Source organism: Hemitrygon akajei, chromosome 24 (assembly GCF_048418815.1).
Source record: "Hemitrygon akajei chromosome 24, sHemAka1.3, whole genome shotgun sequence".
Classification (NCBI taxonomy): Eukaryota; Metazoa; Chordata; class Chondrichthyes; order Myliobatiformes; family Dasyatidae; genus Hemitrygon; species Hemitrygon akajei.
Genome location: NC_133147.1, coordinates 47,398,482 through 47,422,706, shown reverse-complemented (window position 1 = coordinate 47,422,706; position 24,225 = coordinate 47,398,482). Strand labels below are relative to the sequence as shown.

The window sequence follows — 24,225 nt, the reverse complement described above, 5'->3', positions numbered from 1 at the left end:
TGCGTGTGAGACGATAAACTGACCCCGCCTACAATACAGCACAGATCATGGGGAGAACGTACAGACGGCGGCGGAAATAATCCCGAGTTGCTGGTACGGCAACAGCGCTACGCTACTGGGCCTTCCCAGGACTCCGTTTGTCAGGACTGATGAAGGGGCTCAGCCCGGAACGGTGACTGTCCGTTCCCCTCCACAGACGCTGCCCGACCTGTCGAGTTCCCCCAGCGGTTTGTGTAGTTATTGGATATAATGTGGCCTTTCCACCCCACCAATCACGGGACAACTTACAATGACCAATGCACCCACTGAGCGGTTTTTACTGGCCGTGGGGAGCCCACGCGGTCACGGGGAGAGCATTCCTCGTTTTACAGGCAGTGGCGGGATTTGAACTCGGTCACCCATCGTGATTAACCATTACGTTACTGTGCCTGTCTGATTTTGTGTGCGTTCTAGCAGCTGCAGAACCTTTGGTGATTGACACTGAGAGGACAAGTGTAACGCTACAGAAACATTTAACTTCGTTCTAAAAGTTAGACCATACGACATAGGATCAGGTTTAGGCCATTGGGCCCATCGAGAGTCTGCTCCACCTTTCCATCATGGCTGACTTATTACCCTCCTCAAACCCCATTCTCCTGATACCCTGAGTAACCAGGAATAGATCAACCCCCTCTTTAACTATGCTCAGTGACTTGGCAATGAATCCCACAGATTCACCACCCCCAGGCTAAAGAAATTCCTCCTCTTCTCTGTTCTAAATGGACGTCCCTCCATTCTGAGGCTGTGCCCTCTGGTCATAGACTCTCCCACTATAGGAGACATCCTCTCCACATCCACTCTGTCTAGGCTTTTCAATATTTGATTGGTTTTAGAACCATAGAACATTCCAGCACAGAAACAGGCCTTTTGGCCCTTCTTGGCTGTGCCGAACCATTTTTCTGCCTAGTCCCACTGACCTGCACCTGGACCATATCCCTCCAAACCCCTCTCATCCATGTACCTGTCCAAGTTTTTATTAAATGTTAAAAGTGAGCCCGCATTTACAACTTCATCTGGCAGCTCACTCCACACTCCCACCACTCTGTGTGAAGAAGCCTCCCCTAATGTTCCCTTTAAACTTTTCCCCCTTCACCCTTAACCCATGTCCTCTGGGTTTTTTCTCCCCTAGCCTCAGTGGAAAAAGCCTGCTTGCATTCACTCTATCCATACCCATCATAATTTTATATACCTCTATCAAGTCTCCCCTCATTCTCCTACGCTGCAGGGAATAAAGTCCTAACCTATTCAACCTTTCTCTGTAACTCAGTTTCTCAAGTCCCAGCACAGAACGGTGCCCCCTTCCCACCCCCATTCTACTAAATTCCAGCAGGTACAACCCCAGAGCCATCAGAGGCAACTCAAACATTAACCCTTTCATCCCCGGGATAGTTCTCACGAACCCCCCTCTGGACCCTCTCCAATGCCAGCACCTCCTTTCCTAGCTAAGGGGCAGAAGGTTGCTCACAGTGAGGCCTCGCCAGTGCTTTATAAAGCCCCAACGTAGCATCCTTGCTTTTCTGTTCTAGTCCGCTCGAAATGAGTGCCAACGTTGCATTTGCCTTCCTCACCACCGACTCAACCTGCAAATTAACCTCAAGGGGATCCTGCACGAATCCCTTTGCATCTCTGATTTCTGAATTTGCTTGCTCTTTAGAAAACGGTCTACCCCTTTAGTTTCTGACCATAGTGAAGGCGATACCCTTCCCTACACTGTATTCCATCTGCCATTTCTCTGCCCGTACTCCAAACCTTTTATTTTTCTTAAGAGATACAGCACGTTGAGTTCAGTCTGCTGAATTACACCCAACTAACCTCTCTGCATTTGGAGAGAGGGAGGAAATCTACACGTTCTCGGCGGGAACGAACAGACACCTTACGGACAGCGCGGTGGGAATTGAACCCGGGACCCTGGTGCTCCAGAGCATCGGTGCTGCCTGCCCACCCCCCTCCACGCTGCCCTGCCCACCCCCCTCCACGCTGCCCTGCCCACCCCCCTCCACGCTGCCCTGCCCACTCCCGCCCTCTTCCTCTCGTCCGCAGTGAAGGAGCTGTCCGCGAGGCCAGAGTTGTGATTCCCTCTCCCTTCTCCCCGCAGATCCGATCTTCATCCGTGCCCGGATGATCCCGGACAGTGCGGACAGCACGGACGACAAGGTGTACTTCTTTTTCCGGGAGAAGTCGCTGGAAGCCGGGAGCCGGCAGATCTACTCCCGGATCGGGCGGGTGTGCTTGGTGAGTTCACGGATCTGTGTGGGAAGGTTGGAGTCATGGGAGCATCTTCGGCCCATCTAGTCTGTGCTGAATCATCAATCTGCTTAGTCCTTTCGACCTGCACCTGAACCATACCCCCCCCCCGCCCCCCCATACCCCTCCCATCCATGTACCTGTCCAAATTTCTCTTAAACGTTGAGATCAAAGCCACTTCTACACTGGACCACCCTCTGAGTGAAGACGTTTCCCTCATGTTCCCCTGAAACACTGCACCTTTCCCCTTTACCCCATGACCTCTAGTTCTAGTCTCCCCCAACTCAGTGGAAAAAGCCTGCTTGCATTTACCCTATCTATACCCCTCATCATTTTGCGGACCTCTATCAAATCTCCTCTCAATTCTGGGGAATAAAATCCTAATCTATTCAACTCTACCTTCTAACTTGGGCCCTCCAGACCCAATAACATCTTTGTAAGTTTTCTCTGCACCCTTACTTACATCTTTCCTGAGGGCAGGTGACCAGAACTGCCCACAATACACCAGACTAGGCCTCACCAACGTGTTTTGTACAACTTCGACATAAGATCCCATCTCCTGTACTCAGCACTTTGATTTCTGAGGGCCATTGAGCCAAAAGCTTTCTTTACAACCCTATCCACATGTGATGCCCTTTTCAATGAATCGTGGACCTGTATTCCCAAATCCACCCTCCTCAGTGCCCCGCCATTCGCTGTGTAACACCTCCCCTGGTCGGTCCTGCTTTGCACTTGTCTGCATTAAATTCCATCTGCCATTTTTCAGGCCAGTTTTCCAGCTGGTCCAGATCCCCCTGCAAGCTCCAATAGTGTTCCTCGCTGTCCACTACACCCCCAGTCTCGATGTTATCTGCAAAACTGCTGCTTCAGTTAACCACGTTATCGACCAGGCCGCCGATACAGAAACAACCTCAGCACTAGTCCGGCACTCCGCCAGTCGCAGGCCTCCGGTCAGATGGACAACCATCGACTACCACTCTCTGGCTTCTCCCACTAAACCCATGTCCAGAATAATCCAATTTACTACCTCGTCTTGAACGCCGAGCTACCGAACCTCCTTGGCCAGCCTCCCTCGCAGGACCTCGTCAAACGCCTTGCTAAAGTCCATGTAGACAACATCGACTGCATCAACTTTCCTGGCAACTTCCGTGAAAAGCTCTGCAAGATTGGATAGAAATGACCTACCATGCTGACTATCCAAATAGAAACATGGAAAACCTACAGCACAATACAGGCTCTTTGGCCCACAAAGCTGTGCCGAACATATACTTACTTTAGAAATTACCCAGGGTCACCCACAGCCCTCTATTTCTCTGAGCTCCATGTACCTGTCCAGGAGTCTCTTGAAAGACCCTATCGTATCCACCTCCACCACCGTCACCGACAACCCATTCCACACAATCACCACTCTCTGTGTAGTAAAAAACTTACCCCTGACATCTCCTCTGTACCTACTTCCAAGCATCTTAAAACTGTGCCCTCTCGTGTTAGCCATTTCAGCCCTGGGGAAAAGCCTCTGACTATCCACACGATCAATGCCTCTCATCATCTTATACACCTCTATCAGGTCACCTCTCATCCTCCGTCACTCCAAGGAGAAAAGGCTGAGTTCACGCAACCTATTCTTATAAGACATGCTCCCCAATCCAGGCAACATCCTTGTAAGTCTCCTCTGCACCCTTTCTATGGTTTCCACATCCTTCCTGTAGTGAGGCGACCAGAACTGAGCACTGTACTCCAAGTGGGGTCTGACCAGGGTCCTATATAGCTGCAACATTACCTCTCAGCTCTTGAACTCAATCTCACGATTGATGAAGGCCAATACACCGTATGGTTTCTTAACCACAGAGTCAACCTGCGTAGCAGCTTTGAGTGCCCTATGGACTTGGACCCAAGATCCCTCTGATCCTCCACACTGCCAAGAGTCTTACCATTAATACTATATTTTGCCATCAATATTTGACCTACCAAAATGAACTACCTCACACTTATCTGGGTTGAATTCCATCTGCCACTTCTCAGCCCAGTTTTGCATCCTATCAATGTCCCGCTGTAACCTCCGACAGCCCTCCACACTATCCACAACACCCCCAACCTTTGTATCATCAGCAATTTACTAACCCATCCCTCCACTTCCTCAACCAGGTCAATTATAAAAATCACAAAGAGTAGGGGTCCCAGAACAGATCCCTGAGGCACCCCACTGGTCACCGACCTCCATGCAGAATATGACCCGTCTACAACCACTCTTTGCCTTCTGTAGGTAAGCCAGTTCTGGATCCACAAGCAAGGTGCCCTTGGATCCCATGCCTCCTTACTTTCTCAATCAGCCTTGCATAGGATACCTTATCAAATGCCTTGCTGAAATCCATATACACTACATCTACTGCACTACCTTCATCAATGCGTTTAGTCACATCCTCAAAAAATTCAATCAGGCTCGTAAGGCACGACCTGCCTTTCACAAAGCCATGCTGACGATTCCTAATCATATTATACCTCTCAAATGTTCATAAATCCTGCCTCTCAGGATCTTTTCCATCAACTTACCAACCACTGAAGTAAGACTCACTGGCCTATAATTTCCCGGGTTATCTCCACTCCCTTTCTTGAAAAAGGGAACAACATCTGCAACCCTCCAATCCTCTGGAACCTCTCCTGCCCCCATTGATGATGCAAAGATCATCGCCAGAGGCTCAGCAATCTCCTTCCTCGCCTCCCACAGTAGCCTAGGGTGTATCTCGTCTGGTCCTGGTGACTTATCCAACTTTCCAAAAGCTCCAGCACATCCTCTTAATGTCTATATGCTCAAGCTTTTCAATCTGCGCTAAGTCATCCCTACAATCGCCAAGATCCTTTTCCATAGTGAATACTGAAGCAAAGTATTCATTGAGTACCTCTGCTATTTCCTCCGGTTCCATACACACTTTTCCACTGTCACACTTGATTGGTCCTATTCTCTCACATCTTATCCTCTTGCTCTTCACGTACATAGAATGCCTTGGGGTTTTCCTTAATCCTGCCTGCCAAGGCCTTCTCATGGCGCCATCTGGCTCTCCAAATTTCCTTCTTAAGCTCCTTCCTGCTAGCCTTATAATCTTCTAGATTTCTACCATTACCTAGTTTTTTGAACCTTTCGTAAGCTCTTCTTTTCTTCTTGACTAGATTTACAACAGACTTTCTACACCATGGTTTCTGTACCCTACCATCCTTTCCCTCTCACTGGAATGTACCTGTGCAGAACTCCACGCAAATATCCCCTGAACATTTGCCACATTTCTTCCATACGTTTCCCTGAGAACATCTATTCCCAATTTATGCTTCCAAGTTCTTTCCTGATAGCCACATATTTCCCCTTACACTAATAAATGCTTTCCTAACTTGACTGTTCTGATCTCTCTCCAATGCTATGGTAAAGGAGATAGAATTGTGATCACTGTCTCCAAGATGCTCTCCCACTGAGAGATCTGACACCTGACCAGGTTCATTTCCCAATACCAGATCAAGTACAGCCTCTCCTCTTGTGGGCTTATCTACATACTGTGTCAGAAAACCTTCCTGAACACACCTAACAAACTCCACCCTATTTAAACCCCTTGCTCTAGAACCTAACCCTTTAATTTGTTCGGTTTCTGGGGTGAGACAGATTTACGTCTGAGTTCGACTAAGTGTCGAATATTATCTTTTGCCTCTCTCCTGGCTAGACGTTTAATCCTCCTTAGATGGAGAGATGTTGCCCCGCCCACGCATGCTCAATGGCTTAACGACATTATGGCCTGCTTAGACCTTGAAAAAATTTATTATTCAGTCCTTAATTCGGATTTAAAGTTCCATAAGATCTGGGGACCTTTTATTGAGTACTTTCATAACCTTCCTCTTGACTAAGGTTTTTTTTCGGTCCCTTGCTTTCAGCTCCTTTTTTTTGTAGTAGGCATTAATATCTTCTGTTGCTAAGTGTATTTACAGTTTTGGGGGTTTGATTGTCCTGATTTATATTCTCTATATTGTGTTGTGGTTGGTCTGGAGTTTTTTTTGTTGCGGGGCTTGGGGAGGATACTAATTTTACATGTCTTCAATTTGGGTGCTTTCTCAATTATCTTTCTTTGTATCATATTATTATTGTATGTTTATTTCTGCACTGTATCAATGTTCTTCATTTTGATCCGGGGTTTTTTTTATCTGTAGCTATGTAGAAAATGTATTAAAAAAACTAATAAAAAAACCAAAAACCCTTGCTCTAGGGAGATGCCAATCAATATTGAGGAAATTAAAATCTCCCACCACGACAACCCTGTTATTATTAGACCTTTCCAGAATGTCTCCCTATCTGCTCCTCGATGTCCCTGTTACTATTGAGTGGTCTACAAAAAAAACCCAATAGAGATATTGACCCCTTCCTGTTCCTAACCTCCACCCACAGAGACTCTGTTGATAATCCCTCCATGTCTTCCTCTTTTTCTGCAGCCGTGACACTGTCTCTGATCAACAGTGCCACGTCCCCACCTCTTTTGCCTCCCTCCCTGTCGTTTCTGAAACATCTAAAGCCTGGCACTTGAAGTAACCATTCCTGCCCCTGAGCCATCCAAGTCTCTGAAATGGCCACAACATCGAAGCTCCAAGTACTGATTCACGCTCTAAGCTCATCCGCTTTGTTCACGACACTTCTTGCATTAAAATAGACACATCTCAAACCATCGGTCTGAGTGCATCTCTCCTCTATCACCTGCCTATCCTCCCCCTCGCACTGTCTCCAAGCTTTCTCTATTTGTGAGCCAACATCCTCTTCCCCAGTCTCTTCAGTTCGGCTCCCACCCCCCAGCAATTCTAGTTTAAACTCTGCCAAGTAGTGTTAGCAAACCTCCCCGCCAGGATATTGGTCACCCTGGGATTCAAGTGCAACCCGTCCTTTTTGTACAGGTCACTCCTGCCCAAAAGAGATCCCAATGATCCAGAAATCTGAATCCCTGCCCCCTGCTCCAACCCCTCAGCCACACAGTTATCCTCCACCTCATTCTGTTCCTATTTTCACTGTCGTGTGGCACAGGCAGTAATCCCACGGTGACTACCTTTGCGGTCCTGCTTCTCAACTTCCTTCCTAACTCTCTGTAGTCTGTTTTCAGGACCTCTTCCCTTTTCCTACCCATGTCATCGGTACCAATATGTACCACGACCTCTGGCTGTTCTCCCTCCCACTGCAGGATATCTTGGACGCGATCAGAAACATCCCGGACCCTGGCACCTGGGAGGCAAACTACCATCCGAGTTTCTTTCCTGCGTCCACAATCGCCTGTCTGACCCCCTGACTATAGAGTCCCCTATCACTGCTGCCATCCTCTTCCCTTCCCTACCCTTCTGAGCCACAGGGGCAGTCTCTGCGCCAGAGGCACGGCCACTGCTGCTTCCCCCAGGTAGGCCGTTCCCCCCCCCCAACAGTACAGGAGTAATCACTGTTCAGGGGGGCAGCCACAGGGGTGCTGTCTAGTATCTGACTCTTGCCCTTCCCTCTCCTGACTGTTGCCCACTTACCTGCCTCCTGAGGTCCCGGTGTGTTTACTTGCCTATAGCTCCTCTCTATCACCTCCCCACTCTCCCTGACCAGACGAAGGTGATCGAGCTGCATCTCCCGTTCCCTAACGGGGTCCCTAAGGAGCTGCAGCTCGACGCACCGGGCGCAGATGTGGCCATCCGGGAGGCTGGGAGTCTCCCGGTACACATCTGACTCCCGGTACAGAACACCGGTCTGACAGACATACTCCCTATTCCTATTCTCCACCATTAACCTACCTCGTTATTGGTGAAGCCCCGTTGAGCCAAAGACCTCCTACTCTGACTCCCTCTACTCCAGCGCTCGCTCTATGTCTTCTTTTGAAATTCTTCCCGCTGGTCTAACTCGCTGACGTTCATGTGCCTCGATCTTACACATCTGGTCCCTGAGAAAACCTTCCAATGGTTTTCCCACCACCGACGTCAGTCTCACCAGTCTCTAATTCCCTGGTTTGTCCTTAAACAATAGAACGACATCGGTTATCCTCCAGTCCTCTGGCACCTCTCCTGTCACTAAGGATGATTTAAATATCTCTGCTAGGGCCCCTACAGCTTCTGCACTTGCCTCCCACAGGGTCACCTTCTCGGGCCCTGGTGATTTATCCACCCTGATTTGCCTCAAGACAGCAAACATCTCCTCCTCTGTCATCGGTACAGGGTCAATGAACTCACCGCTGCTTTGCCTCATTCTATCGACTGTCCGTCTCCTGTAAATGTCGATACAGAAATCCAGTGCGACCTCTTCTGGCAAATAGTAATCCACACAGATCTTCCAGAGGTCCAACCGTGACCCTGGCAGTTCCTCTGCTCCGAACATATCTGTAGAACCCCTTGGGATCCTCCTTCTCCGTGACTGCTGGGGCAACCTCGCGTTTTCTTTCGGCCCTCCTGATTTCTTCCTCATGCATTTCTTACCCTCCTCAAATCCCTCATTTGTTCCGGCCTGCCTGTTCCTCCTATGCAATTCATTTTTTTCCCTTAACCAGGGCCTCAATGTCTCTCAAAAACCAAGGTTGCCTAAACCTTTTACTCTGACAGGAACGTACAAACTGTACTCTCGGAAGTTTCACTTTTGAAGGCCTCCCACTTAGCGAGTTACACTTTTGCCAGAAAACAGCCTGTTCCAATAAACACCTCCCAGATCCTTTCTGATACCATCACAACTGGCCTTCCTCTGACTTCGAATCTCAGCCCAGGGATGAGGCTTACCCTTCTCCATAATCATCTCGAAACTAGGGGCATTTTCATCAGTAAACGCAAGGTGTTCCTCTCTTCTGTCGCCTGCCCTATCGCATTCTCTAACGGCAGACCCACTCTCCCATTGGGACTTCTACGTACCGATGAAGGAGATTTCCCGGAACACGTCTGATGGGCTCTTTCCCGTCCATCACAGCCTGGAAGTCCCAGTCAATATGTGGAAAGTTCACTATCACAACCTTGCCACAGTCTGCAATCTCTCCAGAAACTGGTTCCTCTAAATCCCCCAGAGTGTTGGGTGGGCTGCAATTTAGCCCTGTTAATTTAGCTCCTCATTTCCCAGTTCCACCCATAGACCCCCTCCAGTCTGTCCTGCCCTGACATTTTCCCTTACTAGTCCAGCCACAATTCCTCTCTTAGCCCCTGCCGGTTCTATCATGTCTAAAACAACAGATCCAGGGATATCGTGCTACCAGTCCAGCCCCTCCTGTAACAAGTCTCACTCACGGCTACAATGACATAATCCCAGGAGTCGGTCCGTGCCCTGAGCTCCCGACACATTAGCGCCAAGCTCACCCTCGTGGTCCTGATTTCTTTGTACAACCACTCTGCTGGTCCGCTCTGGCACTCTGGTTCCCGTCCCCCGCTTGGTGGTGGGAGTGAGTGTCCTGTCCCTCTAGGGCTGGGCGCGCCTGGGGCTGGGAACATCCCTCCCTCCCTCGCGGCTGAGTTAACCCGCTCCCCTCCTGCCTCAGAACGACGGCGGAGGACAACGCTCCCTGGTCAACAAGTGGACGAGCTTCCTGAAGGCCCGCTTGGTGTGCGGGGGTGGCGGGGCCCGATGGCGTGGAGACCACCTTCGATGAGCTGAGTGAGTCATGAAGGAAGGGAGGAGGAGGAGGAGGGGAGGGGGAGAGAGGACAGGAAGGGGTTGGAGGCAAAAGAAGAGGGGGTAGTGATGAGGGAGGAGGGAAGGTGGGGTGGGGGGTGAGGTGAGAGGGAAGGAGAGCTGTACAGGAGGGGATAAAAGGAAGGAGAGAGGGAGGCTTGGGTGGGGAGAGGTGTGAGAGGAGATGGGACTGGTGACTGGGGGAGGATGAGAGTGAGTGAAGGTGAGGGGGCAATGGAAGGCAAACCCACGTCACATCTCCCCCTCAACTCCACCCACAGCCGATGTCTTCATTCAGCCGACCCAGGACAAGAAAAATCCACGGATTTATGGCGTCTTTTCCACCTCGGGGTGAGTGGATTCACCCCCCCCCGCCCCACTCTATCGCCCCGGCCTTCTTCATTCCCCCTTTTCTCCCCTCCCCTCTCTGCCCTTCCTCCCTCTCCCCCCTCACTTTCTCTTCTCCCTCCTCACTCTTGTGCTCTGCCTCCAGTTCCGTGTTCCGAGGCTCGGCGGTCTGCGTCTACTCCCTGTCGGACGTCCGGACGGTCTTCAACGGCCCCTTCGCCCACCGCGAGGGGCGGCACTTCCAGTGGGGGCCCTACACCGGCCGCGTGCCCTACCCCCGGCCGGGCGCGGTGAGTTCATAGGCTGTCCCTCCCCTTACCGAGGGATGGGGAGGGGGGGCGTGGGTTGGGAGTGAGCAGGGGGGGGCAAGGAGAAGTGGGGGGGTCTAGCAGCAACCTGTCAGGGCAGAGTGGCCACACCCAGCTTCCCTTGGTGGAGGGACGGAGAGGGACCTCCAGTGGAGTGTGAGAGAGTTGAGGGAGGGAAAGGGGGAGACAGAATAGAGACACAGAGAGAGGGGGGGAGGAAAGAGACAGACAAATAACAAAGAGGATGAGTCAATAGAGTCACAGCTTCCTGGAGTTGAAAGGGTGGGAGGATGGGGGGACAGATGAAGGGGTGGGAGGGAAATGGGGGGACAGATGAAGGGGTGGGAGGATGAGGGACAGATGAAGGGGTGGGAGGGAAATGGGGGGACAGATGAAGGGGTGGGAAGATGGGGGACAGATGAAGGGGTGGGAGGGAAATGGGGGGACAGATGAAGGGGTGGGAGGATGGGGGACAGATGAAGGGGTGGGAGGGAAATGGGGGACAGATGAAGGGTGGGAGGATGGGGGACAGATGAAGGGGTGGGAGGGAAATGGGGGGACAGATGAAGGGGTGGGAGGATGGGGGGACAGATGAAGGGGTGGGAGGGAAATGGGGGGACAGATGAAGGCGTGGGAGGATGGGGGGACAGATGAAGGGGTGGGAGGGAAATGGGGGGACAGATGAAGGGGTGGGAGGATGGGGGGACAGATGAAGGGGTGGGAGGATGGGGGGACAGATGAAGGGGTGGGGGAAAATTGGGGGACAGATGAAGGGGTGGGAGGGAAATGGGGGGACAGATGAAGGGGTGGGAGGATGGGGGACAGATGAAGGGGTGGGAGGATGGGGGACAGATGAAGGGGTGGGAGGGAAATGGGGGGACAGATGAAGGGGTGGGAGGGAAATGGGGGGACAGATGAAGGGGTGAGGTCTCGTGCTGTCGCTTCAGCTTTCCGGGGGAGCTGGGAAGCTGCCGCCGGGTCTCGGTGCCGGGTGCGGCTCGCTGCCTCCCTCTGCTGGTGGGACAGGGAAACGGCCGCAGGAGGCCCCACAATCCGTTCCGGCACCTCCCTCATCCCTCCTCCCTCACACACTCCTCTGTCCTGTCCACTCCCCAAGACACACAACACTCCCCTCCGCTTCCCCTCTCTCTCCCTCCCCTTACCCCCGCTCTTAACCTCCCCTTACCCCCTCTCTGTTCCTCCTTCTCCCTTCCCCCTTCCTTACCCCCTCCTTCTCCCCTTCCTCCCTTCTCTCTTCAACCTCCTCTCTCTTCCCGCAAAGGCGCTCCCTCCCTCTTCCACAGCGCCTCCAGAGAGCACTTGCGAAATGCACTGCAGTTATCCACCCTGACTGTGCAGAGGGAGCGCTGTTCTGCGGGAGGGGCGATTAGGAGGTATCGCTGTGCTGCGGGTGGGGCGATTAGGAGGTATCGCTGTGCTGTGGGAAGGGTGGAGAGGAGGGAGCTCTGCATTGTGGGGGGGGGCAATGAGGAGGGAGTAAGGGGAACTGAAATATAAATTGAGGGACTTGAATGTGACGTTGAGACATTAAGTCTGTCGGTCAAAGTGATTTATTGTCTCGACCATGGCTACACAGAACATCAAACATTACAGAACAGTACATGCCCTTTGGCCCAAGATGCGGTGCTGACCCTTTAACATAACCCACGTTCGGCCTCACCCTCCCCGCCCACATATCCCTCCATTTTTTCTATCGTACACGTACCTATCTAAGAGTTTCTGAAATATCCCAACACCACCCCTGGCAGGATGTTCCATGATCCCGATACAGTACTCTATGTGTAAATAAAACGACCTCTAACGTCCCGTCAATATTTTCCGCCAATCGTCTTAAAATCGTGCCCCCTCGTATTAGCAATTTCTGCCTTGAGGTAAAGTCCTCTCGAACTTTGCCTCTCATCATCTTGGACACCTCTATCAAGTCACCTCTCACCCTCCACTCCAACGTGAAAAGCCCCAGCTCACACAGCCTGTCCTCATTAGACACTCTCTCTCATCAGGTATTATTCTGGTAAATCTCTCCTGAACCTCCTCTGCACCCTCTCTAATCCAGGCAGCATCCTGGTGAATCTCCTCTGCACCCTCTCTAATCCAGGCAGCATCCTGGTGAATCTCCTCTGCACCCTCTCTAATCCAGGCAGCATCCTGGTGAATCTCCTCTGCACCCTCTCTAATCCAGGCAGCATCCTGGTGAATCTCCTCTGCACCCTTTCTAATCCAGGCAGCATCCTGGTGAATCTCCTCTGCACCCGCTCTAATCCAGGCAGCATCCCGGTAAATCTCCTGTGCACCCTCTCTAATCCAGGCAGCATCCTGGTGAATCTCCTCTCCACCCTCTCTAATCCTGGTGAATCTCCTCGGCACCCTCTCTAATCCAGGCAGCATCCCGGTAAATCTCCTCGGCACCCTCTCTAATCTAGGCAGCAACCCGGTAAATCTCCTCTGCACCCTTTCTAATCCAGGCAGCATCCCGGTAAATGTCCTCTGCACCCTCTTTAATCCAGGCACCATCCTGGTGAATGTCCTCTGCACCCTCTCTAATCCAGACAGCATCCTGGTGAATCTTCTCTGCACCCTCTCTAATCCTGGTGAATCTCATCTGCACCCTCTCTAATCCAGGCAGCATCCTGGTGAATCTCCTCTGCGCCCTCTCTAATCCAGGCAGCATCCCGGTAAATCTCCTGTGCACCCTCTCTAATCCAGGCAGCATCCCGGTAAATCTCCTCTGCACCCTCTCTAATCCAGGCAGCATCCTGGTGAATCTCCTCTGCACCCTCTCTAATCCAGGCAGCATCCCGGTGAATCTCCTCTGCACCCTCTCTAATCCAGGCAGCATCCTGGTGAATCTCCTCTGCACCCTCTCTAATCCAGGCAGAATCCCAGTAAATCTCCACTGCACCCTCTCTAATCCAGGCAGCATCCTGGTGAATCTCCTCTGCACCCTCTCTAATCCAGGCAGCATCCTGGTGAATCTCCTCTGCACCCTCTCTAATCCAGGCAGCATCCTAGTGAATCTCCTCTGCACCCTCTCTAATCCAGGCAGCATCCCGGTAAATCTCCTCTGCACCCTCTCTAATCCAGGCAGCATCCTGGTGAATCTCCTCTGCACCCTCTCTAATCCATGCAGCATCCTGGTGAATCTCCTCTGCACCCTCTCTAATCCAGGCAGCATCCTGGTGAATCTCCTCTGCACCCTCTCTAATCCAGGCAGCATCCTGGTGAATCTCCTCTGCACCCTCTCTAATCCAGGCAGCATCCTGGTGAATCTCCTCTGCACCCTCTCTAATCCAGGCAGCATCCTGGTGAATCTCCTCTGCACCCTCTCTAATCCAGGCAGCATCCTGGTCAATCTCTTCTCTGCCCTCGCCACTATCTCCGTGTCTGTCCTATAGCGGGAGCGGGGGATAAAAGGTTTCGCGAGGTCGGTTTCGGCGGTGGTTGAAGGTGCTGGCGGATGGAGGGAGGGAGGCAGTGAGCCGGGGGTCTGATCCCTCTCCTCCCTCAGTGCGCAGGGGGCAAGTTCACGCCGGACGTCCGCACCAGCAAGGATTATCGGGACGGCTTCCTTCACTTCGTGCGGACCCACCCGCTGATGTACAACGCGGTGCAGCCCACGCACGGCCGCCCCCTGGTGCTCAGGACCGGTACTCCCTACCGGTTCACTGCCCTGGCCGTCGATCGGGTCGACGCGGTGGACGGGCGTTACGAGGTGCTGTTCCTCGGCACAGGTGGGCGGAGGGGTGGGGAGGAGGGAGCTCCATGCTGGGGGGGGGGGGGGGGCAGGGAGGTTGAGGAGGGAGCTCTATGCTGCGGGAGAGGCATTGAGGAGGGAACTGCACACTAGGGGGAGGGATGGTGATGGGGGAGTTCCGTGGTAGGGAGGGATATTGTAGATGGAGCTCTGTGCTGGAGGAGGGACGCTGAGGAGGGAACTCCATGCTGGGGGAGGGACGGAGCTCCATGCTCGGGGAGGGACGGTGAGGAGGGAGCTCCATGCTGGGGGAGGGATGGTGAGGAGGGAGCTCCATGCTGGGGGAGGGGTGGTGAGGAGGGAGCTCCATGCTGGGGGAGGGGTGGTGAGGAGGGAGCTCCGTGGTAGGAAGGGATATTGTAGAGGGAGCTCTGTGCTGGGGGAGGGGCGCTGAGGAGAGAAATCCATGCTGTGGGAGGGGTGGTGGTGAGGAGGGAGCTTTGTGATGGGGCAGGGGTGGTGGGGAGGGATCTCCACGTTGGGGAGGGGTTGTGAGGAGAGGGCTCCATGCTAGGGAAGGGACAGTGAGGAGGAAGATTTGCACTGGGGGAAGGAGGGTGTGCAGGACACTGTGGAGGGAGCCCTGCACTTTGGGAGTGGCAGTGAGGAGGGAGCTGTGGGGCGATACCTTCACCCTCAAGTTTTGTGTCTGGTCTCCCCACCCCACCCCACAGACCTGGGCACGGTCCAGAAGGTGGTCGTATTGACGGATTCCAAGGGCAAAATGGAGGAAGTGACCCTGGAGGAGGTTCAGGTTTTCCGAGTAAGTGGGTCGGAGAGGGATGTTGGGGGGGGGGGGCGGGGAGGTGGCTGGAGATGTCCACTGATTTCCAGGTGATAGTAGGTCTACCAATTCACAGCTGAATTGAGGAGTGGGGTGGAGAGAGTCCCAGGTAGGGGAGGATCTACCAGTGTCATTGGAAACGGGGAGGATCGTTTGATTCCCAGTTGCGACGTGGAGAGTCTATTGATTCACGTTTGGGACAGGGGCAGCAGGGAGTCCACCCATATCCATTTGGGATGGGGAAGATCCACTGATTCCCAGTTGGATTGCGGAGCAGTGCAGGGTCCACCAGCCCCCCGTTGGGCTGGGGAGGGAAGGTTGAGGGTCCACCAGCCCCCCGTTGGGCTGGGGAGGGAAGGTTGAGGGTCCACCAGCCCCCCCCGTTGGGCTGGGGAGAGAAGTTTGAGGGTCCACCAGCCCCCCCGTTGGGCTGGGGAGAGAAGGTTGAGGGTCCACCAGCCCCCCGTTGGACTGGGGAGAGAAGTTTGAGGGTCCACCAGCCCCCCATTGGGCTGGGGAGAGAAGGTTGCGGGTCCACCAGCTCCCCATTGGGCTGGGGAGAGAAGTTTGAGGGTCCACCAGCCCCCCCGTTGGGCTGGGGAGAGAAGGTTGAGGGTCCACCAGCCCCCCGTTGGGCTGGGGAGAGAAGGTTGAGGGTCCACCAGCTCCCCGTTGGGCTGGGGAGAGAAGGTTGAGGGTCCACCAGCCCCCCGTTGGGCTGGGGAGAGAAGGTTGAGGGTCCACCAGCTCCCCGTTGGGCTGGGGAGAGAAGGTTGAGGGTCCACCAGCCCCCCGTTGGGCTGGGGAGGGAAGGTTGAGGGTCCACCAGCCCCCCGTTGGGTTGGGGAGAGAAGGTTGAGGGTCCACCAGCCCCCCGTTGGACTGGGGAGAGAAGGTTGAGGGTCCACCAGCTCCCCATTGGGCTGGGGAGAGAAGATTGAGGGTCCACCAGCCCCCCGTTGGGCTGGGGAGAGAAGGTTGGGGGTCCACCAGCTCCCCATTGGGCTGGGGAGAGAAGGTTGAGGGTCCACCAGCCCCCCGTTGGGCTGGGGAGAGAAGGTTGGGGGTCCACCAGCTCCCCGTTGGGCTGGGGAGAGAAGTTTGAGGGTCCACCAGCTCCCCGTTGGGCTGGGGAGAGAAGGTTGAGGGTCCACCAGCCCCCCATTGGGCTGGGGAGAGAAGGTTGAGGGTCCACCAGCTCCCCGTTGGGTTGGGGAGGGAAGGTTGAGGGTCCACCAGCTCCCCGTTGGGTTGGGGAGGGAAGGTTGAGGGTCCACCAGCTCCCCGTTGGGCTGGGGAGAGAAGGTTGAGTGTCCACCAGCCCCCCGTTGGGCTGGGGAGAGAAGGTTGAGGGTCCACCAGCCCCCCGTTGGGCTGGGGATAGAAGGTTGAGGGTCCACCAGGGACTGATTCCAAGATGGGCTGGGGAGCGAGAGGTGATAGTTCACGGATTCTCGGTTGGGGTAGATTGGGGGGGGGGCGTGAGCCCGCTGATTCTTTGTTGGGACAGGGAACGAGGAGAAGCATTCCAGTTGGGATGGGGAGGAAAGTTAGCACTGTGGTGGAGGGGGGGAGGGAGCGTTTCTGGGGTTGGGTACAGTGCAGTCTCTGCCCTCGATGGTATCATTCTCCTTGAGAGTCGTTGGAGCCACACTTACCCAGACAAGTTGTGGGAAAGCTAATGTGGTGGATGCAGAGAGCACAGACTAACTCAGCCGGGCAAGTGGGGAGCGTCCGGTCACGCTCCTGACTTGTAGATATGGGAAAGGCCTTGGGATGTTGGGGGAGGCTCCCTCACCAAAGCACTCCAACCGTTGGCCTGTTCTCGTGGCTGGTCCGGTTGAGTTTCTGGTCACTGGTGACCCTAGGGACATTGAATTTTAATCTCTACTGGAAGCTGAGAGGGAGTGGGGGGGGGGGGGGTAGAGAGGGGAGAGGGAGAGCCCCCCTGCTCTGGGTGATCTTGGGGTTAGAGGGAGGCTCTGTCGTGCTCTAACCCTCTTCAAATCTCTGTGCCATTGCAGACTCCCGCGGCGGTGAAGGACATTCAGATCTCCTCGAAACGAGTAAGGACACGTGAACCAGGATCGCATAGGATGGTTGTGGAATGGGGAAGGATTCCTCGCACTCGCCTCACCCTCCCTCCTATCTGTTCCTTCCCCCCCCCCTCATCACTGCCTCATTCCTCAGTCCCTACCTCCCTGCCCTCTCACCGTTAGACCATAGCAGTTTTAGTCCACTTGGCCCATCATTTCCCTCTCAACACCCCATTCTCCCGACTTCTTCACGTATCCCTTGCCACCATCACTGATCAAGAACCCGTCGCTTTAAATACACCCAAAAACCTGGCCTCCATGGTCGTCTGTGGTGTCAAATTCCACAGGTTCACCATGGAACCTGTGGAATTTCCTCCTCATCTCTGTTCGAAAGGGACGTCCTTCTATTCTCAGGCTGCGCCCTCTGGTCATGGACCCCCCGCCCCCCACTATAGGAAACGTCCTGTCCGCGTCCACCCTGTCGAGGCCTTTCAATATTCATTCCGTTTCAGTGAGATCCCCTGTCAACTTCAGCCCAGAGCTTTCAAACGCCTTTCCCGCGTTAACCCTTTCATTCCCAGGATCGTTCTCATGCACCGTCTCCAACACGACCCTTCCAAGATAAGGAGACCAGAACTGCTCCCAATACTCCGTGCGGTCTGACCGATGCTTTACGAGACCTCAGCCCGTTCCCCCTTTCCGCCCCCACCCCCGGGGTGCTAACGCTCTCTCTCTCTCTCTCTCCGCTCCACAGCAGCAGCTGTACGTGTCGTCGGAGGTGGGGGTCACGCAGGTCTCCCTGCACCGCTGTGCGCTCTACGGCCGGGGATGTGCCGACTGCTGCCTGGCACGGGACCCCTACTGCGCCTGGGACGGACGGGCCTGTTCCCGGTACAGCCCGGCGGCCAAACGGTGAGTCAATAACGGGGAGGTGGGAGGGGAGAGAGTTTGCAGGAGGCAGGGAAGGAGAGAACAGAGGGAGGGAAGGGGGAGGAAGGGGACTGAGAGGCGGGAGGGAGGGAGGATGTGACAGAGAGGGGAGAGAGAAATAGAAGGGATGGGGAGGTGAGGAGAGGCTGGTTGGAGGGCGAAGCGAGGAGGGGACAGAGGGTGGAGCGCACGGGTCTGCAAGAGGATAGAAGGGGCAGGGGTAATCGGTGATGGGCAGGGGACAGAGGGGTGGGGCGGAGAGAGAGAGTACAGGATGAAGGGAGAGGTGTGGACAGATAGTGGGGGGGACAGAGGGGTAAGGAGGGGTTAGATGGTAGGTGAAGGGGGACAGAGGGGAATGGACAGGACAGAATGGGGGGATTTAGTGTTGGAGGGGAATCGGGCGAACTATCAAGATAATCAATTCTCTCCTCCTATCTCCATCCTTCCCCCCCGCCCCCCAACCACCCCATCCCGCAGTCGGAGCAGACGGCAGGACGTCAGGAATGGTGACCCCATTCGTCAGTGCCAGGGTTTCCACATGAAAGGTAGGGAGCCTGAGAACGCCCTCCAGAACCAGTGGGGATGGTATCTGTTTCACCAGGTAGACGGGAACCGTGGGATACGGAGACGGGATCTGTGCCGGGTGCCCCCAGTGTGGGTCTGACCCAGGGATATGGAGATGGGATCTGTGCCGGGTACTCCCGGTGTGGGTCTGACCCAGGGATACGGAAATGGGAACTGTACATGGTGCTCCCGGTGTGGGTCTGACCCAGGGATACGGAGATGGGAACTGTGCACGGTGCTCCCAGTGTGGGTCTGACCCAGGGATACGGAGATGGGAACTGTACACGGTGCTCCCGGTGTGGGTCTGACCCAGGGATACGGAGATGGGAACTGTGCACGGTGCTCCCGGTGTGGGTCTGACCCAGGGATACGGAGATGGGAACTGTACACGGTGCTCCCAGTGTGGGTCTGACCCAGGGATACGGAGATGGGAACTGTGCACGGTGCTCCCGGTGTGGGTCTGACCCAGGGATACGGAGATGGGAACTGTGCACGGTGCTCCCGGTGTGGGTCTGACCCAGGGATACGGAGATGGGAACTGTGCACGGTGCTCCCGATGTGGGTCTGACCTAGGGAGGCGGGTACTGTGGGTTGAGTTCCCCGGGGAACGGTGAGCTGCCGGTGACCGGGTTTCTCTCTGCCCGCAGTGGGAAGGCTGGATTCGAACACGATTCAGTTCGGTGTGGAGGGGAGCAGCACATTCCTGGAGTGCCGGCCGCGATCGCCCAGAGCCACCACCAAGTGGCTGGTGGAGCGGCCCTCCGCCGCCCGGAGGAAACTGGTACGGACACTCGGGGCGGGGGGACGTTGTTGGCGGTGCTGTGAGTGTGGGAGAGCTGGAGGGGGCCAGGTTCCCGGTCGATGGAGGGGGCGGAGTGTGCGAAGGGGATGAGGAAAAGGAGCCGGAGCGGTGGTTCGGAACGGGGTAACAGGTAGTGGAGAGGGTGTGAGAATGAGTGTGTGTGTGTGTGTGTGTGTGTGTGTGTGTGTGTGTGTGTGTGTGTGTGTGTGTGTGTGTGTGTGTGTGTGTGTGTGTGTGTGTGTGTGTGTGTGAGAGAGAGAGAGAGAGAGAGTGAGAGAGAGAGTGTCTGACAGCGTAAGGTCTCTGTTTACGTGTCTGTGTGTTTTTAAGTGAGAGTGAGAGTGAGAGTGAGAGAGAGAGAGAGAGTGAGAGAGAGAGTGTCTGACAGCGTAAGGTCTCTGTTAACGTGTCTGTCTGTGTTTTTCACGCTTTCTCTGCTCGGGGGGAGCTCCGGCTGTTGCTGCTGTTGATCTGTTCTCTGTTTTCCCCGTGACACCCCAACCCTTGCCGATCCCCCTCCCCTTCCCTCCACGCCCCTCTCCCCTTCACTCCCCCTTTCCTTCCCCCTCTCCAACCCTGCCCCCTTCCCTCCACTCTCCTTCCACTCCCACTTTCTCTAACCCTCTCCTCTCCTCCTCCTCCCTTTTCACTCCAACCCTCTCCCCTACTTCTACCTTCTACTTTCCCGTCCCCTTGCTCTCCCCCTCTCCTTCCTTCCTCCCCCCTCCTCTCCCTCCCCCTCATCCCCTCCCCCCCCCCATCTCCACCTCCCTTCCCTACCCTCACCCCCTCCACCCCAGCTGGGCCGGGAGCCGCGGTTGCTGCGCACGGACCTCGGGCTGTTGCTGCGCTCGCTGGAGCCCCGGGACTCGGCCGTCTACCACTGCATCGCCACCGAGAACGGCTTCAGCCAGACCGTAGCCCGCCTCGAACTACGGGTGCTAGAGCGGGCAGCGGTGGAGCCCGAGCTCCCAGCGCCGGGTCCCTTCGTCGCCGCCTCCTCCCCGGACCCGGGCAGCCGCCTCTCGGACGGATCGGCCATCGAACGCCTCTGCCAGGACTACTGGCGGGAGCCGCGCACACCGGGCCGGCCCAAGAGAAACACCGACGGCGGGGCCCGGGGCTGAGATCCGGGATCGCCGCTAACACTCGGTCCACGGAACGGCCGGAGAGTGGGTCTCAGGCCGGGATGTTCGACTGTGGGAGGGGTGGTCGTAGAGATGGGGGCGCGAACGCTCCAGAAACACGAACCCGGGGATGTGGTGTGTGTCTGTAGGTGTCCACTCTCCCCTCCTGTTCCCCCTTTCACCCTCCCTCTCACACTCTCGCCCGTCCACCCCTCTCCCCCTCCCCTCCCCTCCCCCACCGCCCTCCCCATCTCGTCAACTTTTCTCTAGCTCTTCTCCCGTGTCCCTCCCCGCTCTCCCATACTTTTGGGATCTTGCTGTGTAGATATCCGTCACATGGTGGAGGGGGTGGGGCTGGACGTTAGGTTGGGCGGGGCGGCAGGATTGGCTGCTGTGGACGTGCTGCATTCTGAAGGTGGGGGCACCACCTTCCGAACCTCACCTGTCCACAAGGGGGCGCAAAGTCGGCTGAAACCTCCGTCCTCCCACCATTCCCGAGAATCACACCTCCACGTGGACAACAGGTAAATAAATTACATGGTTTCAGTTCTGGAGTTCGCTTCTCTGCCTGTCCGATGTTCTGATCGCTGAGGTTCGCCCCTTGGGTTACCGTGCTTGATGAGGGTGCGAGGCTGGTCTGTGGAAGCTCTAAGGGGTGGGTTGTCCCGTGGTGAAAAGACCCCAGGATCTTTCCCCTTTCTACGTGTCAGGAGTGTGACAGGCCATTCCACGCCTGCCCAGGTCCGCCACGTTCACCTCCCCCTCCCCCGCCCCTGTCTACAAGTCAGGACGCTCCCCACTTACAGAGAACAGGCCATTCGGCCCACAATGATATGCCGACCTTAATGCCCAAGGTAAATCCAGCCCTCCGTTTTTCTGTCATTCATGTGCCTGTCTGAGTTTCACAAATGCCCCTAGTGTATTTGCCTCTTGTCACCACCCCGGCTGAGAGTTTCATGCATTCGCTCCTTTTTGAAAAACAAACGTACCTCTGCCACCACCCTCATACTTTCCTCCAATCTCCCTTAAAATTATGCTAATCTACACAAAATGCAGGAGCTGGAGGAACTCAGCCCCCCGGGGTCAATGTGTGCGTGTGTCACCATAATTTAAAGGTGATTGGAGGAAAGTATAAGGGAGACGGCAGAGCATCTGCAGATTCTCTCAATGATGCCCTATTACATTAGACAATTCTGCTGTGGCAAAATGTCTCCTATCGTCTCCTTCGCTCTGAAGAGAAAAGCCCGTGTTCACTCAGCCTATCATCACACGACGTGCCCTCTAATCCAGGCAGCATCCTGGTGAATCTCCTCTGCACCGTCTCTAATCCAGGCAGCATCCCGGTGAATCTCCTCTGCTCCCTCTCTAATCCAGGCAGCATCCTGGTGAATCTCCTCTGCACCCTCTCTAATCCAGGCAGCATCCTGGTGAATCTCCTCGGCACCCTCTCTAATCCAGGCAGCATCCTGGTGAATCCCCTCGGCACCCTCTCTAATCCAGGCAGCATCCCGGTAAATCTCCTCTGCACCCTCTCTAATCCAGGCAGCATCCCGGTGAATCTCCTCTGCACCCTCTCTAATCCAGGCAGCATCCCGGTGAATCTCCTCTGCACCCTCTCTAATCCAGGCAGCATCCTGGTGAATCCCCTCGGCACCCTCTCTAATCCAGGCAGCATCCCGGTAAATCTCCTCTGCACCCTCTCTAATCCAGGCAGCATCCCGGTGAATCTCCTCTGCACCCTCTCTAATCCAGGCAGCATCCCGGTGAATCTCCTCTGCACCCTCTCTAATCCAGGCACATCCCGGTGAATCTCCTCTGCACCCTCTCTAATCCAGGCAGCATCCCAGTGAATCTCCTCTGCACCCTCTCTAATCCAGGCACATCCCGGTGAATCTCCTCTGCACCCTCTCTAATCCAGGCAGCATCCCGGTGAATCTCCTCTGCACCCTCTCTAATCCAGGCAGCATCCCGGTGAATCTCCTCCGCACCCTCTCTAAAGCTTCCACATCCTTCCTATAATGAGGTGACCAGAACTGAACACAATATTCCAGGTGTGGTCTAATCCCGGGTTTTATAGAAGGCCAACACAGCACACACCTTCTTAATCACCCTGTCAGGTTACACCACAACACTGAGGGATCTATGGACGTGGACCCCCAAGTTCCCTCTGTCCTGTCACGCTGCTTTCAAACTCACCCTTCCAAAGTGAAACACTTCACACTTTTCCATATGAACTCCGTCTGCCCTGTATCCTATAATTGCCCCACTGTAACATTCTATGATTTGCATAGCTCCACTACTAATCCACCCTTCCAATTCATTTATAAAATCACAAAGAGTGTGGGGGGGGGGGTCCCCGTGGAGATCAGATCCCCGTGGAGCACCACTGATTACCCACCTCCGGGCAAAATACACTCCAGTCGATGGCAACCAATTCTGAATCCACGCAGCCAGGTTTCCCTGGGTCCCAAGCCTCCTATCTTTGTGAATGAGGCTACCATGGGGAACCTTGTCAAATGCCTTGCTAACGTTCATATACACATCCACTGCTCGACCTTCATCAATGTGGCTCGTCACTTCTTTGAGAATTCAATCGGGATCTTGAAGCACGAGGTATCCCTAATCAGACTCTGCTTCTCCAGATGCTCGTCAATCCTGTCTCTCCAATCTTCACTGTCTATCATTCCCAGCAATATCCCTACTCCCTTTCTTGAACAAAAGGATAACTTTTGCCACCGTCCAATCATCTGCTTCTACTCCTGTGGCCAGCGAGGAGACAAAGATAATTTCCAAAGGCACAATAATCTCTTCCCTCGCTTCCTGTACCAACCTAGGGTATACCCTGCCCGGTCCCGGGAACTTATCGGTGCTAACTTTGAAAAGTTCCAGCACATCCTCTTCCTGAACGTCGACACGTTCTGACAACATCAGCCTGCTTTACGCTGTCCTCACCATCAGGAAGGTCCCTCCCACTTGGGGGGGGAGGGGTCCCTGAGCCCCTCGGTGGGGGGGGGGGTGCATGGCATAAAAAAGGTTGGAAGCCCCTCTACTGAACCAAAGTATCACCCCAATCTCCTCCGACTTTAGGCACCTGTTGTCTCTGATTGGTCCTACCCTCAACCTAGTCAACCCACTGTTCGTCACACCTGTAGAACGCCTTGGCGTTTTCCGCGAATGCACCTGCTTCTCAAACCGTTTTCTGTTTGTGGCCCTCTTGTGGCTTCCATTTACCTCTGTGCCACCCCCTCCCACCCTCCACAGTCTCCGTTAGTTGCTAAAGTTTTTTTTTTTGGTCAGCTGTACTAATTCTAATATACAGTTAATATTTATGTTCTAACAGGTTGTAGGTATTGTATGTTAAATATAATGTTACGGGTGTATATGAAAAATAAAACTATTTCAAAGCTCTGGGCTAGAATCTTTTATTTACAATATTTACAATATAATTATCTTCCAACCAGCAATGAAAAAACACTTAACGTTGTTACTTTGGGTATTTAGTGAGGTCTCTGCGACTGATGCAAACCAGTGAGATTTTGAATATCTTGTCGCAACTTGGTTAAAAATAATCGAAGGCTTTCCGAAGGATAATCAGAATCAGACTTTAATCGCCAAGTACCTGTGCACATACAAGGAAT

At 54.5% G+C, this 24,225-nt stretch overlaps 1 protein-coding gene across 1 annotated transcript in view; it reads left to right on the top strand.

The window, feature by feature from the left end:
- Positions 1-23,995, top strand: part of LOC140716060 (semaphorin-3F-like) — a 29,109-nt gene extending 5,114 nt beyond the window's left edge. Inside the window, 12 exon segments of the mRNA XM_073028746.1 lie at positions 2,135-2,271; positions 9,780-9,865; positions 9,867-9,895; positions 10,195-10,264; positions 10,407-10,551; positions 14,096-14,318; positions 15,016-15,104; positions 17,150-17,191; positions 17,916-18,073; positions 18,572-18,639; positions 19,306-19,439; positions 20,261-23,995. Coding sequence (XP_072884847.1) covers positions 2,135-2,271; positions 9,780-9,865; positions 9,867-9,895; positions 10,195-10,264; positions 10,407-10,551; positions 14,096-14,318; positions 15,016-15,104; positions 17,150-17,191; positions 17,916-18,073; positions 18,572-18,639; positions 19,306-19,439; positions 20,261-20,587 — 1,508 coding nt within the window. The 3' untranslated portion in view covers positions 20,588-23,995.
- The last annotated feature ends 230 nt before the right edge of the window (positions 23,996-24,225 follow it).